At 43.9% G+C, this 15109-nt stretch overlaps 1 protein-coding gene and 1 pseudogene across 1 annotated transcript in view; one reads left to right on the top strand and one right to left on the bottom strand.

Annotated features, from left to right (window-relative positions):
* Positions 1 to 15109, bottom strand: part of slc16a4 (solute carrier family 16 member 4) — a 47833-nt gene that overhangs the window by 12015 nt on the left and 20709 nt on the right. The window contains exons 7-9 of the mRNA XM_061838650.1: positions 14480 to 14623; positions 13954 to 14115; positions 11387 to 12016 (exon numbers count right to left, since the gene is read on the bottom strand). Of these exons, the coding sequence (XP_061694634.1) occupies positions 11387 to 12016; positions 13954 to 14115; positions 14480 to 14623 (936 nt within the window). The remainder of the gene's footprint in view (positions 1 to 11386; positions 12017 to 13953; positions 14116 to 14479; positions 14624 to 15109) is intronic.
* Positions 14876 to 14994, top strand: LOC133497369 (5S ribosomal RNA; annotated as a pseudogene).

Genomic DNA, 15109 nt, shown 5'->3' with positions numbered 1-15109 from the left:
ATTCTTGTAAGAGTAGAAAAAATCCTTATGTGTGTAGCAGGCGGTTGCATTTTATTATTTATAACAATTCAACAATTATGATTAATGTCCTAACAATTTCACCAATCATGATGGTCTAGTGTTGCAGATGTCTGACATGGGTGCTGGCAAAGTGGGTTTAATGTAAATGTGAGAGTTTATTTAACTATTTTGTTTCTATCAATCAAAATAAATCAGTGGCAGAATTTAAAAGAAAATGGAGATAGATTTTTGTATTTTGTCTATTTGCTCCCCTGCGTCGAGCGGCGACCAGTCTGGTGTTTGTCTTTGGTCGTGGCCCAGCTTGTTCACGCGGATCGCTTCAAGCGTTTAAAAGCAGCGGATAAAAGGCTGGCCTTACATAATGAACGTCCGCGGCGAGGTCAAAGAGGATCGGTGAGGCAGCTGTGTCGTGTTTACGTGTTTCCGCGTCGCTGTGTCCCGACCTGAGATGGCGACGCGGCGCATCTCCCGCTTGCAGGCGCACATTTTGTTTGTGTGTTTTGGCCGCGGCGGGTCGGCGAACGCCCGCGGCTCTTCCTGTTCCAACTGGGATGAAATGAATTTGAACGCCTTTATTCCACTGGAACTCTGACAGGTAGAAAGCATGTGCATGCACCTCTTGGCATCCAAAAATTAGGGTGTGAGGTGTCAAATGATTAAAGAACATCGCGAAATGTGAAAAACTTGGGGTGCAAGGCATCAACACTAAGCACTCTTGAGTAGCCACCTGTACCGATATTACTATTACTCTTGATAAAACCAACCAACTATTTCCTTAGCCGCTTATCCTCACGAGGGTCGCGGGAGTGCTGGAGCCTATCCCAGCAGTCAACGGGCAGGAGGCGGATTACACCCTGAACTGGTTCGCAGGGAACACTTTTGATACGTAAAATTTAAAGTGCCACTGTCATGAAATGCATGATTTTTAGTATGTTATTAATGAAAAAAACGGCAGCCAACATGGACTCATGCCGTTTTTCACCATAAAACATGATTTTGACGTATACAGCTTATTGTAACTCCCACCATGCAAATCCTCTCGAGGGATTTGTTTTCGGGAAGAAGCAGGAAGTGACGTACAGGACAGCCATCGGCTTTGTCGGCCGGGGTGGCTCATTTCCACCACGGAAGTGGGCGTTTATCACTGCCGAGCGAAGGTGAATAGGGCGAGGAAGTGGTTTGGACGTAATCCGCATGCCATCTAAATATGTCTGGAAACAATAGGGTAATATTGCCCCGGCCACTTCACTTGGTTGTGAGATGTTTTCTTTGAAAAGAGCTTGTGTGTCTGAAGGGGCGTGTCCTACAGTAGGGGCGTGTTTTCAATGGCGAATGTCTGGGGTGACGTCACGGACAGGCAATATGGGGACCACTTGGATGTTGAATGAGACTTCCGCAACATTGAGCATGGATGACGCGCTCCCCGCTCATATTTTTTTCGTGTAGACATTGTAGTGAAGAATCTTATATGTATTTTTCATTTCAATATCTATTTTAGAATGTTTAGAGGGATGACAATAGACCTTTAATTAAGACAATGACAAATAGTTACGCTTTCTGACGCACATCCTATTTCGCCAATGTCCCGAACACTGGCGAGGAGGACTTACTCAATGTCACATTTGTCTTCTTGCAAATATTAGTCGCTGACATCGGAGGTCTTCACAAGTACCAGACCCAAGAGACCCAATACCGATACCTGGTATCAATACTTTTCCGTCCCTATTCAAAGAGTAAGGGCAGGTTGGAGGCATCAGAAGGTGCCCACTGCTCGCCTCCCTGATAGACGTCCAGTCACGAGATGGAAGCTGGAGATAATAAGCGGTCGCTGTTTGGTTTTTCCCATCTTGGCGGAGGCACTTGGCTCGGGTCTTGGCTCTGCCGGACGGCCTCTTTTGTCTACACTGCCGCCTCAGTGCTCCTCTGCAAAGCGTCTGCCGCTCGGCCTCGCACAGACCAAGGGGAGCCCCGCTTGTTACCGGCAACTTTACTCACTGGACTGTTGCTTAGCGACTAGTGGCTAGCTCCAGTGGGCTTGCGGAATAGGCCGAACCGGACCTTCCTTCCTTTTAGTCAATGGGCCTCTATGACAACGGCGGGGGCGGGGGCACATTGGCAGAGAGATGATGGCACGGCGGTTTTGTTGCACGGGTGGCACTCAGTCACTCTCATTACGAGCGCACATGAGCACGAAACGTGACAGAACAAACGGGCCACAGCCGAACGAGTCAGGTGGTCCCGGGGGAGTCACACACTTCGGGGATGCTGTGCGAACTGATCCAACTTTACTTCATCGCCATGAAAATATGTATTCTGTTACTACAAATGACTCATCTTTACTGTTGATCTATCAATGCCCAATTTTGAATAGAATTTTCACCCGTGTCCCCTTTTATTGGAACGCCAATGCTTACAATGCTTGCACTTCACAATGACAGCACAACAAAGGGACGTGCGTCGCCAGCCAGAGGGTCTCAGGGGTGGAAAGGAGAGGCTAAAATGGGGGGGAGGGAATCAAAGGAAGCAGCCAAGGTGAGATGTCGCGCTGGCCGACACAACTTTGCCAGACGCGAGGGCTGACGACCCGCTCAGTGTGTATGAATATAGGAATAATCCCAATGTCCCAATAGAAGCACATCAAAGATCATCAAAATCTTATTTCTTGAACGCGATGGAAGGGGACCTTTAATGAAACGTACGAAAGGAGGCTAAAACACTCATTCAAGCCACTCCCCCTGGTTTCTCAATCCCTCAGCCTTGATTAAATGATAATGGTGTTTACTAGTTGTGCTGGCATGGCAAATTTTCCAATTATATTTTATATTACTTGTGTTACTTTTAATAATCTAAAAATATTGCTGCCTGTACAGTTCACAAAAGACACTGGAATTAAACATTATAATTCTAACTGATCTCAATGAGAAATTCCTTTTTGTCAGAGGCCCGAATGGAAGTTGGAAGGAAGCAATTGAGGTCCGAGTCAGTGGTTTCCATGAAACAGCCGCGATAAACAGTTGTGTTGTTGTTGTGTGCGGCTGGCATGCGTCATGCGTTCAGCCCTTCACTCAATCAATTTCCTGCCTGCCTGCCTGCGCCTGAAGAAGGTCACATTTCCATGTTGAAGTGCTCAAATGAAAAAGAACACTGGACTATGAAGCACATTTATGACTTTTAACACAATGGACCTTTCCGACCTGTCAATCACTCGGACAATAATAGCCAATCAGATAGCCGCATTGTCGTAACCCCTGGCTTGACACGCCCCTCTCGCCGTATTGTCCCACAAGCAATGCTGGTTGTCAGTAGCGTGCATTTGGAAAAGTTAATAGTTACGAACAAAATGGTCCTCAGATGCGCTTGGGGAACGTGCAATTCTGATGAAAGATATCCTGCTAGGTTACAAGGGGCCCAGTTGATTCATTTTCCAAAGCCTAAAACACAGTCGACAAAGTGTCTACGATGGATTAAGGCTCGCGGTAGAGCGCACGTACAATTAAATTTGGACAATATCAACAAACACAAGGCTGTATGTTCGAAGGTAAATGAGGGAGAAGTATCTTCTCTGAGTTTGATTTAACTATTATCAATGCTTTATACATTGTATTTGACTTTGTTTGCGTATCACTGACCTGCTGAATGAAGCATCTAATGTTTTGTGCTGAAGAGTCGGGTCAATGATACGTAAATGTGCGATGTCATGCAAGACAAATATCTATATGCCTATTTGTATCACATGCGACTTTTAAGACAGAGCACTGGGTTCCATTACGAGCCAAGTCAAATGAATACACCCACTCACTTCTAAAGACTACAATGATATTACTCGTGATCTTTCAAAAAAAAAGTACTCACCCTGCTTTACATGCTCAGTACGATTCCACTATTTATCCTGTTGGATTTCAATATGATGTTTGTGAAGCGTCAAACTTTTTTTGCATCGATCGCCAACATTTCGCTGTAACTCCGACATTGCATCCTGCTCTGTCTTAATTCCGTGTACATATGCTTGCGTGAAATAGTTAAGACCGCTCTGTAGAACTCTCTTGGACAAGTCTTACGCATTTGGCAAAAAACATACCCCAATATTATCTGGAATACGCGATAGAGAATCGACTTCAAACATGATTTTGTTCAATCGCCATTTTGAAAGCTTGTGGGACATAGCTAAGGGGGCGGAGCCTAAGATCGCCATCGGAGAGGTCCATTAATTTAACAACTATCAGTTACTTCATTTTATTATTTCTAATAAAGTAATTAGTTTATTATTATTTAATGAAATAAGGAAATAAATTGCTCACGTTTATAAAACTACGACACTGATACTATACATTAGCAAGTCTATGACATTTTCTGTTGTTTGTTAACTTTATTCAAGCAAAACTATTTTTCAATATAGGTACAAAATGTAGAATTCTGTTTGTTGGATATTTTGTTGTTTCTCTTGATGTCTCTTTTTTGAATAATTGTTCACTATCGGCCAATCTGCTACTGTTTGTGACGTTAGTTGAGTTGCGTTTGCTGACAATATGCAGCACCCATCCATCCATCCATCCAGCCAGCCATCCATCCATCCATCCATCCAGCCAGCCATCCATCCATCCATCCATCATCCATCCATCCATCCATCCATCCATCCATCCATCCATCCATTTCCTGTACTGTTTATCCTCACTAGCGTTGCAGGCATACTGGGGGGAAGGACAAGCACTCACACCGGCAGTCAATTTTGAGTCAACAGTGCAAAACTTTCTCAGCGTAAACGAGATTGTGTCACGCAGGCATCTCTGCAGCTCCAATCTGTGATTAGCCATGCTATCTCGCTAGCATCACTAATCATTGCGTCATGAAATCACTAATTATCACCTCCACAGCAGCTTCTTTGGTAGACTGATCCAGTAATGTGCTGACAAGTACTGCGTGCTAATGAGCACGATATTCATCGCTGAAGTTGGGTGAGGAGTACAACAAAGTGCAAGACAAAAATTACACATTTTACACCACTGTGTCATTGCTGTTGTAGCAGATGTCGGAATACGGCATACATGACCGGCCATGCGTAGTTTTCTTTAAATACTACAAAAGCCCAAGTTAAATAGCAACAGTGAAACTGAAATGCACAATTGTTTCTAGGCAGATGACATTGACCGCTTACAACACACACAATGTATAGTGGAAATATGTGGGTGTGTTTATATATAGTGGCTCCTAGAAGTGTAATCTGAGCGATACGTTTACTAATTTGTTTTTGTTCTAGGCCGTGCTTTCAAATTACATATTCACAAGGAAACAGTTAGTGGTGCTAAAAAGTTGTGGGGCTACTGCGGTTTTAAAATTCTTTAAATAATTATTGTGCATTGTTACAACATTAGTCCAATGTAAATATTTGGAATAATCGTGTCATTGATTTTTTTCTTTGAAACAATATTAATCTGTGCAATAGCAATTCCTTGATTTTAGTAGCAAATAATTGTGCTATTTTATTAATTGAATGCTAATTTTATCACGTTAGCATGCCCGTGAAAGATGAAAGAGTGAATGAATGAATGACTATACATACACACACACAAAGAGCGCCATGAAAAAGTATTTACCCACCTCCGAATCGTTCTCTTTTTTTTTTTGCTTATCTATCACACACAAAGGTTTCAAATGATCAAACCAATTTTAATATCACTCAGAGACAACCCAAGAAAATACTAAATGCAGTTTTCAAACGACAATTCAATTTGTTAAGGTACAAAATAACCAACCCTTTCTGACCCTCTGTGAAAAACTAATTGCCCCAACCTCCCTTTAAATCACAAAGTCACTGTGACTAACTGCAAATTTGGCGAAGGTGAGTTCAATTTCACAAGCCACACTCAAACCAGATTACCACCATATTCGTTGAACCTGTCAGAGAACGTGAAGTAGGTTACAAGATCTCAAGAAGCAATGCATTATGCAAATTCAAGAAGAAATCAGAAGAAAAAAGTGATTGGATTCTGGAAAAAGGTTCCAAAGCCATTTCCAAGGCTTTGGGCCTCCACTGAACCACCGTCAGACCCATTATCCACAAACACGAGAAAACTGGGAACAGTGGCAAACCTTCCCCGGAGTGGATGGCCAACTAAAATTCCTCCAAGATTGTGATGACGACTCATCAAGGAGGTTACAAAAGAACCTCAAAGAACATCTAAACATCTCAGTTCATAATATAAGAGAGACAGTGGCCAAAAATGGCATCCATGGGAGACCTCTCAGGCAAAAAACCCTGCTATCAGCAAAGAATACAAAGGCTCTTCTCATATTTACCCAGAAACATCTTGATGATCCTCAAGACTTTTGGAGAAAAGTTCTGTGGGCCGACGAGTCAAAAATGTAACTTTTTGGAAGGTGTGCGGCCCGTTACATCTGGCGTAAAAATGGCACAGCATTTGATAAAGAGAACAGTAAGCCAACAGTGAAACGTGGTGGTAGCAATGTGATGGCCTGGGACTGCATTGCTGCCTCAGGACCAGGACAATTTAGTACGATTGATGGAACAATGAATTCTCTTGTGTACCAGAATATCCTGAAGGAGAATGTCTACCCAATCAGTATGTGCTCTCAGACTCAAGCGCTCTTGGATTGTGCAGTTGGACAACGATTTCAAACACACCACCAAGTTCACTTCTGAATGGCTAAAAAAAAAACCATTAAGGTTTTGGAGTGGCCAAGTCAAAGTCTGGATTGAAATCCAATTGAGATCTGTGGTGTGACCTTAAACGGGGATTTCATGCTAGAAAACCCTCCGATATGGTGGAACAAACAATTCAGCAAAGAAGAGGAGGACAGAATTCCTCCAAAGTTTTGGATTTTTTTTTTTTTTTGTGGCTTCATAAATTCAATTGTCATTTGAAAATTGCCTTAAGCATTTGCTGAGTAACATGAAATCATTTGAAACTGTGGACCGGTGGAGCAACTAGTTAGAGCGTTGGCATCACACTTCCGAGGACTGGCGTCCAAATCCAGGCCCCACCTGTGTGGAGTTTGTATGTTCTCCCCGTGCCTCAGTGGGTTTTCTCCAGTTCCGGTTCCCTCCCACATCCCAAAAACATGGAGACCCTAAATTTCCCGTAGCTGTGATTGTGAGTGCGACTGCTGTCTGTCTCCATGTGCCCTCCGATTGGCTGGCAACCAGTTCGGGGTGTGTATGTTGACAGCTGGGATAGGCTCCAGCACTTCCGCAACCCAAGTGAGGTTAAGCGGCTAAGAAAATGGATGGATGGATGGATTTGAAACCTTTGTATGTGATGTGATCGGGAGAGGAGCAAATACTTTTTCAAGGCACTATATGTAGGTGCGTGTGTGTGCCTGTGTGTGTAGCCTATATCAAGGTATTTATATGTATTTACTGTAAACAGCCGTTGAGTTAATATACCCGTTGTCCTTATATAGGCATTTATTTTAACCCGCTAATCAGTGATCGGCCCAAAAAAATCCTGATCGCGTAAAGTCTGTTTGGGTGGGTGGGCGGACGGATCAATTGATGGAGGAATGTCCACTCATTTTTACCGCTACTGATTGACTTTGGAAAGTGAAAGACAGACAACAGCCTGATGTTGCTGATCATGTACATGTACCCGTTGAATAATTAACAAGCGTGTTGACGAGGCGCTCTTAAAGAATGCACGCGTGCAACTGGTCCTACCGCACATGCTGTTTTCACAATATAGTGTGAGCGTGAACCCGCCCGCCCTGGCCACTGGACTAAAGTTCAGCTTTTATGTAAGCGCATTCATTGCATAATACTGCAGAGTCTGAGCAGCTCACAAATAATTCATGGCCACCAAGTTGGTGGAGGACTTGATGAAGTCGCTCTTTTCGCAACTTGTCGTGCCTCCTTCCAGCTCACGAAGGACACATTTATTCTCCCTTGTTTGGTTATTTCGAAGGTGCCCGTGCATTTTCAATGCCGCTCAAGTGTTGGGGAGAAAACCATGGAAATGGAGTAGGTGACAATTTCTAGTCACCACATCACTATTGAAGCACTATGAAACGTATTATTGTGATCAACACACGCAGCAATACCCGCGTTTTCTCCCATTATTGAATGAAATGTGACTTAGTCACGCTTTTTGGTATTTCTTACATCAGCTTTCAGACTGATTTAGAAATGTTTGCCATTTGTACTTACAAAAATGCTCTTGTGTAAAATGGGGCAAATTTAGATACAGTAATACTGGATTTGAAATTTTTTTTTTGGGGGGGGGGGTTTGTAGGTACAAGCCATCGCTCAGCTATTTTTTTTTTTTTTGTTTGTTTGCTGTGTGAACAAAAGTTTATGAAACAAGCGCGAGATGGTGGCAGGGAACTTTACAGCAAGCAGCAGTTTGGCAGATTGTAACATTTTGTCAAAAAGAGGCTTCAGGCTCTTTATTTTCATTCCCAGCTGAAATTTACCGTTAAACCTATTGTAAAACGAAGGCGGTTACAGGTTGTGTCTGTATTTAAAAATTGGGAGGCGCTCAAGACTTCCTAATGAAACTAGCATAGATATTGCAGGTATTCGAAACCTTTTCACAACTGATATCTGAACACAAACGGTAGCAACACATGCAGACAGACACTATTACACTACTCACAGGCATATACAGCATTTATCCTCTGCGAAAAATGACTGTTGCTGCAGCTTGTGTCTTCTTTTGAGTTTCATCATCGAATCTACTGTATGTGTAAGTAATTAAGTAGGCGGTAAGTAATTTGACGTGTTTTGGGTTCCAAGCATGGTCACTGGTCAGGGAACAAATGGAACTCATAAGTCAAGGCACGACTGAACTCCACTCAGTTCAAGGAAATTCCCCCCGAGGCCCCACCCATTCTGTGTCGCCGCCTCTTCTTTAAAGTTTTTGAGTAAGTTTTTGCGAAGGTTAAACAAACTGGTGAGGTGAAGGGTGGGGTTCATGGGAGTATCGCATTGCTGTATTGTCTACTGAAATTGGAAATTCTGTACCTTTTTCCCCAATTGCTAATCTTCGTTAAAATATGGAATAGGGTGGTCGAAGTAGATCTCTGACTCTTCTAGATCATATTAAAAGAGAATGTAAACAATGGTTTTATGCAGTCTCATCTCATCTGGAATCTATTAGTGATGTCTTGGATGTCTGCCTTGAAGAAGGCGTGGCCTAGTGAGTGACGTCAGGAGCTGAAATTGCTCTCGCTCCACGAGAGTGTTGTCATTTTGAATTTGTGTGTTTGACTCTTTGTCCCACCAACACGGTAGAGCCTCTGGTTAGACTATCTGTCCCACAGTTCTGAGAAGTGGGGTTCAAATCCCAGCCCCGCTTGTGTAGAGTTTGCATGTTCTCCCCGTGCCTGCGTGGGTTTTCTCCGGGGACAGCGGTTTCCTACCACATCCCACAAACATGCATTCATTTGAGACTCTAAATTGCCCGTAGCTGAGAATGTGAATGCGACTGTTGTCTGTCTCTATGTACCCTGCAAATGGCTGGCAACCAGTTCAGGGTGTACCCTACCTCCTGCCCGTTGACTGCTGGGATAGGCTCCAGCACTCCCGCGATCCTTGTGAGGATAAGCAGCTTGCAAAATGGATGGATGGAGTCTTTGTCCCATTCCAGAAAAAGGGCTGAAGCCCATTTGTCAACACCAGGGCTATTCCCATCGCATCTTTTTATAATCGAATATCCTACACAGTAGATATTTCATTGAGTATTTAAGCAATCAACCGGAAAAATATCTTTTGTTTCCTTTTTCTTTCTTTCTGTCTTTCTTTCTTTCTTTTCTACGACTGACATGCATTTTATTCTTATCCATCCATTTTCTTCGCCGTTTATCCTCACAAGTGTCGCGGGGAGTGCTGAAGCCTATCCCAGCTGTCAACGGGCAGGAGGCGGGGTACACCCTGAACTGGTTGGCAGCCAATTGCAGGGCACATGGGATGTGGGAGGAAACCGGAGTGCCCTGAGGAAACCCACGCAGGCACGGGGAGAACATGCAAACTCCACACAGGCGGGGCCGGGATCGTACCCAGGTCCTCAGTCAGAACTGTGAGGTCAACGCTTTACCAGTTGCTCCACTGTGCTGCCAGCATTTTAGAAATCTTTCTTTCTTTCTTTCTTTCTTTCTTTCTTTAATTTATTTGTTTATTCTCTCCCTTAATTAAAGTATATAGTATAAAATGTACAGAATTTGAGACAACAAAATCAGCCTAAATAGTTAGCATTCAGGATTTGCATTAGCATCCTCATGATTACCATTTTTGGTTAAAAAAAAAAATGAAAAAACAACGCAAACTACAGTTCAGCTCATCCATTGCTCAAATTATTTTGTATTTACATTATAGATGTGATGATGTTTGTGTCTTAAACATCACTTGGTTCTCAGTGGAACTTTTTTTTTCCTCTTTCCTTTTTTTATGTGGGAGTCCCAGCAGAGCTTTGAGGTCGTCGACAATAACTCAGCTAAATCGACATAGCTGAGCTATTTGATTTTTTTTTTTCCCTCAGCCACATCTTTAATTATCCACTGAAAATGTGTTATTCCAAAACAAAAGGCTCTTTTCACATTATCCATTGAATTTGTGTTCCTTGTGAAAGTTACAGACACCAAAGGCGAAAAGCCAATTTCTTTTCTTCATAGGTGGTATCGTAAGCCTCTTTCGCAGCGCTAACATGATGCTATGAATTTCTGGGATTAATCACAGAATATTCGACATCTAAATCATAACTACAATGTGATCTACAATTACAGCCAGTTTGACACCCCCAAATGTGGGCCAAATCTAGTGCAGTGGTTGGAAAACTTTTACACCAACTACCACTTAAAAAAAATTCTTAGCTCCACAAGTACAAGCATCAAGACGAACATAAAAATACGTAAAAAAAAATATGTGAAATGTGGAGGTTTATTCCCAAAAAATGTTGTCAGTCACTATGACATCATGCCAAAGTTTTGAACGTTACAACATGGTGCTTAAATAGGGTAAGGTAGTTTTAATTAGTTTGATAGTTAGTTTTAGTCAGTTTGTTAGTTTTATTAATTTATTTTTTATCCAAGTACTTCAGTAAGGATTACTTAAAACACAATTTTAATAACACATGTACCAAAATGAATGTCCTAAAACTGTCTAAAGGCTCAAAGGTAGCTACATTTTACAGAAAAGTTAAATATAACTGAACTGTACTCAAAAAAAATGTAGTGTTGGATTAAAAAAAAAAAGAAATTAGTCACTGTAACATGGTGCACAATTTCGACGTAATTCACGACGTACTTCGAGAATACCTACCTTCACAACACGGCATATACCAAGCAACCCTACGTCATGGTGAAATGTAATATTAAAGTGTGTAATGAAGAGACAGAGTGCTCAGTGTGTGGGCCTTACCTGCCACAGAGATGATAAAAGAGGCATCCATGGGGTCAATACCCAGGGTTCGGGCTCGAGCAGACAGATGGAAGTAGGGGATGAAGTAGGCCAGCTGGCTGAAAACCAGAGACCACGTGTAGATGCAAAAGAACGGGTCCTTCAGTAAGGAAAAATCAAGTACTTTGGCTTTCGGGGCGCTCTCCTCGCTCGGCGTGCCGGCGCAGATGGAGGGAAGCCCGACCGGGGTGGACCCATTCGTGGTGCCGTTGAGCTCTAGCGGGCCATCGGCCGCGGGCTTACACAAAACCACGTCTTGGTGGGTTTCATGGCCGTTTAGGACCAGTCTGTTCAGTTCAAGGTTCTCCAAACGCTCCTTCATTTCCTGAGTACATTCCATCTCCTCAAGAGGAGGACGAGGAGGGGGTGGGAGTGAGTCCGATTTGGAGACACCGTTGGAGAAGTGCGAGGAGCCGTTCAGACAGCTTTTGCCGTTTTCTTTCTCTGATGAGCTCTTGAGGGACACGGCGGGGCTCTTCTGGCTGGGGGAAGCGCGGCTGGACGCGGTGGGGGGTTTTACTTGGATGGGCCGCAGGAGGAGCCCGGTGGCCACCAGGTTGAGCATCAGGCCGCCGAGGATCAGCAAAGCACCTGCCGGGGATGCACGCGAGAGCCAAAAGATCCAGGATGTTTATTATCTTGAAACACAATGCTGACACTGGGCAAGGAAATTCTTACTTTACTACTCTCCCTCCACTTTATAGAAAGGGTATGAAAGACAAAAAAAAAAAGAAGAGTCATTTCAAATAATAAAAGATAAAGAACAAATGTGTATAATGTGCATATTTCCAATTCTGTCACGATACATTATTAATACATGAGTGTCACTTTCCTTCCAAATAACCAATGAACTGTAGAAACAACGAGTCAACTGAGTTACGAGCTTGGTCACGTAAAAAAATAAAATACATGATTCAAGGTACCATTTCATTTAATCCATCCATTTTCTGATGTGCTTATCCTCACAAGGGTCACGGGATTGCTGTAGCCTATCCCGGTGATATTTGAGCAGAAGGCAAAGTTCACCCCGAACTGGTTCCCAGCTAATCACAGCGGTACCACGATATGCTTATTCTGCCAATGTAGTCTGTTTCATGGAATCGCAGTATTGTGATACTAGCAGTCTCATCGGCAAATTCGGAGCTACCCTGCAGGATTTGACAAGACAAAATATCGACATTGAATTCTGTCAAGTCATTTCCTGGTATGATATAGTATTGATACATACGCATTGAATATCGATATTATGGATGTCATTTGTGACACCTGTTTTAATTTTGGAAAAAAAAAAAAAAAACACGATGCCACTAGGCGGCACAGTGGCGCAGTTGTAAAGTTGGCCCTACAGTTCTGAGGACTGGGATTCAAATCACGCCCCTGCCTGTGCGGAGTTTGCATGTTCTCCCTGTGCCTGCGTGGGTTTTCTCCGGGTTCTCCGGTTTCCTCCCACATCCCCAAAACATGCATTCAGTGGAGACTCTAAATTGCCCTTAGGTGTGATTGTGAGTGCGACTGTGGTCCGTCACCATGTGCCGCCAATTGGCTGGCAAGCAATTCAGTGTGTACCCTGCCTTCTGCCCGATGACAGCTGGGATTAGGTCCAACACTCCCGCAACCCCCATGAGGATAAGTGGCTCAGAAAAAGGATGAATGGATGGATGGATCATTGGATTGTGATGCTAATGATACATCTGGACAGTAGTACAGTAAGAGTAGTAGCAGTATTTGGCAAGATCCAGCCAAGGTTACAAAAATATTCAGCTGCACTTAAAGCCGAAGTGACACACCTATAAACATTCTAAAATAGATATTGTAATGAAAAATACATAACTTTATTCACTTCAATGTCAATCCGAAAAAATAAATATGAGCGGAGAGCATGTCATCCATGCACAAAGTTGCGGAAATCTCACTCGACATCGAAGTGGTAGCCATTTTGCCTGCTACGTCATCAGGAGATGTCACACTGGGACATTCGCTGTTGAAAACACGTAGTGGCACCTGCTATGGGTGAGGAACAACAGAGATATTCAGACTTTTCTGACATGGAAGCCCTTTTCCAAGAAGAGAACATCTCACAATCGAGTGATTGGGGCAATATTACCCTATCGTTTTGAGCCATATTTAGATGATATGTGAATCACTTCTAACTGACAACAGACTCCCCGACAGTATGACAGCATGTACCATACTCAGCTGTGAGCGAGGACAACACCACGGCCCGGCTGCGATGAGCTGATCACGGCTTTGGCCGGGGTGGTTCATTGCGGTGCCGAGCCGGGCCGTTTTACAGCGTTGTCGTCACTCGCGGCCGAGTCCGCTGTTGTAGGTGGCGTCGTTTATTGCCGCCACCAACGGCGGCGTTGTTCATCCATCAGCGTTGTTCATCGCTGACGGCAGCGGCGTTGGGGGCGATGATGCAAAATATTTTGAAAATGTGATGGCATGGGATCTTCCATGGGATCTTTTTTTTTTCTTCACAATATCAATGTATGTATTGTTGGCAAAATAGCGATCTTCCCTCATACCTTGCCAAGCATACTGGTCCAGAAGCAGCTGCGTAAACGGGGCTAGGGCAAAGGTCAAACCCATCCCAGAACGCCCGATGGCATACGCCGTCGCCAACTTCTTCCGGAAGTAGAGCGCCGTGACCACGGAGAAGGATTGGTATAGTAGTGCGAAACCCATTCCTACGCGGAGAAAAGACATCTTAGAGTAGTGATTCCAAAAGTGGGATCCCCATAATTCATCGCTTTTGAGGCTGCAAAATAATTAGCAATAAATATTAAGGTCATAACGTATGTGACGTCACGTGACTAAGAAAGCGTAACTGCAATTGGCTGGGTGTTCGGTTCTGACCTGAAGTAACCCTGCCTGGTGGCACAGACGCTGAATATTAGACGGCGAATTGTGGCCAGTAGAATTTCAGACAGCGAATTGTAGCAACTATTGAAAATGTGATGACTTTACATTTCAAATTCAAATCCTGGTGGCACTAATTTACTTCCATACAGCATCATTCAAGGAACCCTGTGGAGGAGGTTTCCTGCTCACCTACGATGACTCCCATGCTGATGTAGAGGAACACCACGCTGTTGGCGAAAATGCTGATGAGGAAGCCGCCGCTGACCAGCACGGCCCCCGTGATGGACGTCACCCTGGTTCCTACCTTGGCGCAGGCTACCGAGGCGATGGGAGCTGATGGGTGGCAGTCAAAGAGAGGAAAATGTGAAGGCAAGGGCGCTGATGCAAATCCCAGACCAGGAAATATATTTTCACTCTTTTCGACATGTAGTCATCTTAAATGCTCTCTCTTTTTTAACTGTCCCGTCATGCAGTGCGGTGGATGTGTTTGGCATGTACGGCAGGACACTTTTGCTGTGCAACAGGGAAGTTATATACTGTATTCCCCCTGCATCAATGGGTACTGGGATAGATATATACTGGAAGGCTTACGGCCATGCTAACCTGAGAACGCCCGATCTCGTCAGATCTCGGAAGCTAAGTGGGTTTTCCCTTAGTTAATACTCGGATGGGAGACCGCCTGGGAATACCAGGTGCTGTAAGCTTCTCTTCCCGGCTAAATGCAGAGGGGTTGGGTCAGGAAGGGCATCCGGCGTAAAACTGTGCCACACAAATGTGCGTTCATCTAAGATGACACGCGGTGGCGACCCCTAATGGGAC

Source organism: Syngnathoides biaculeatus, chromosome 2 (assembly GCF_019802595.1).
Source record: "Syngnathoides biaculeatus isolate LvHL_M chromosome 2, ASM1980259v1, whole genome shotgun sequence".
NCBI lineage: Eukaryota > Metazoa > Chordata > Actinopteri > Syngnathiformes > Syngnathidae > Syngnathoides > Syngnathoides biaculeatus.
This window is presented reverse-complemented; position numbering and strand designations above follow the sequence as displayed.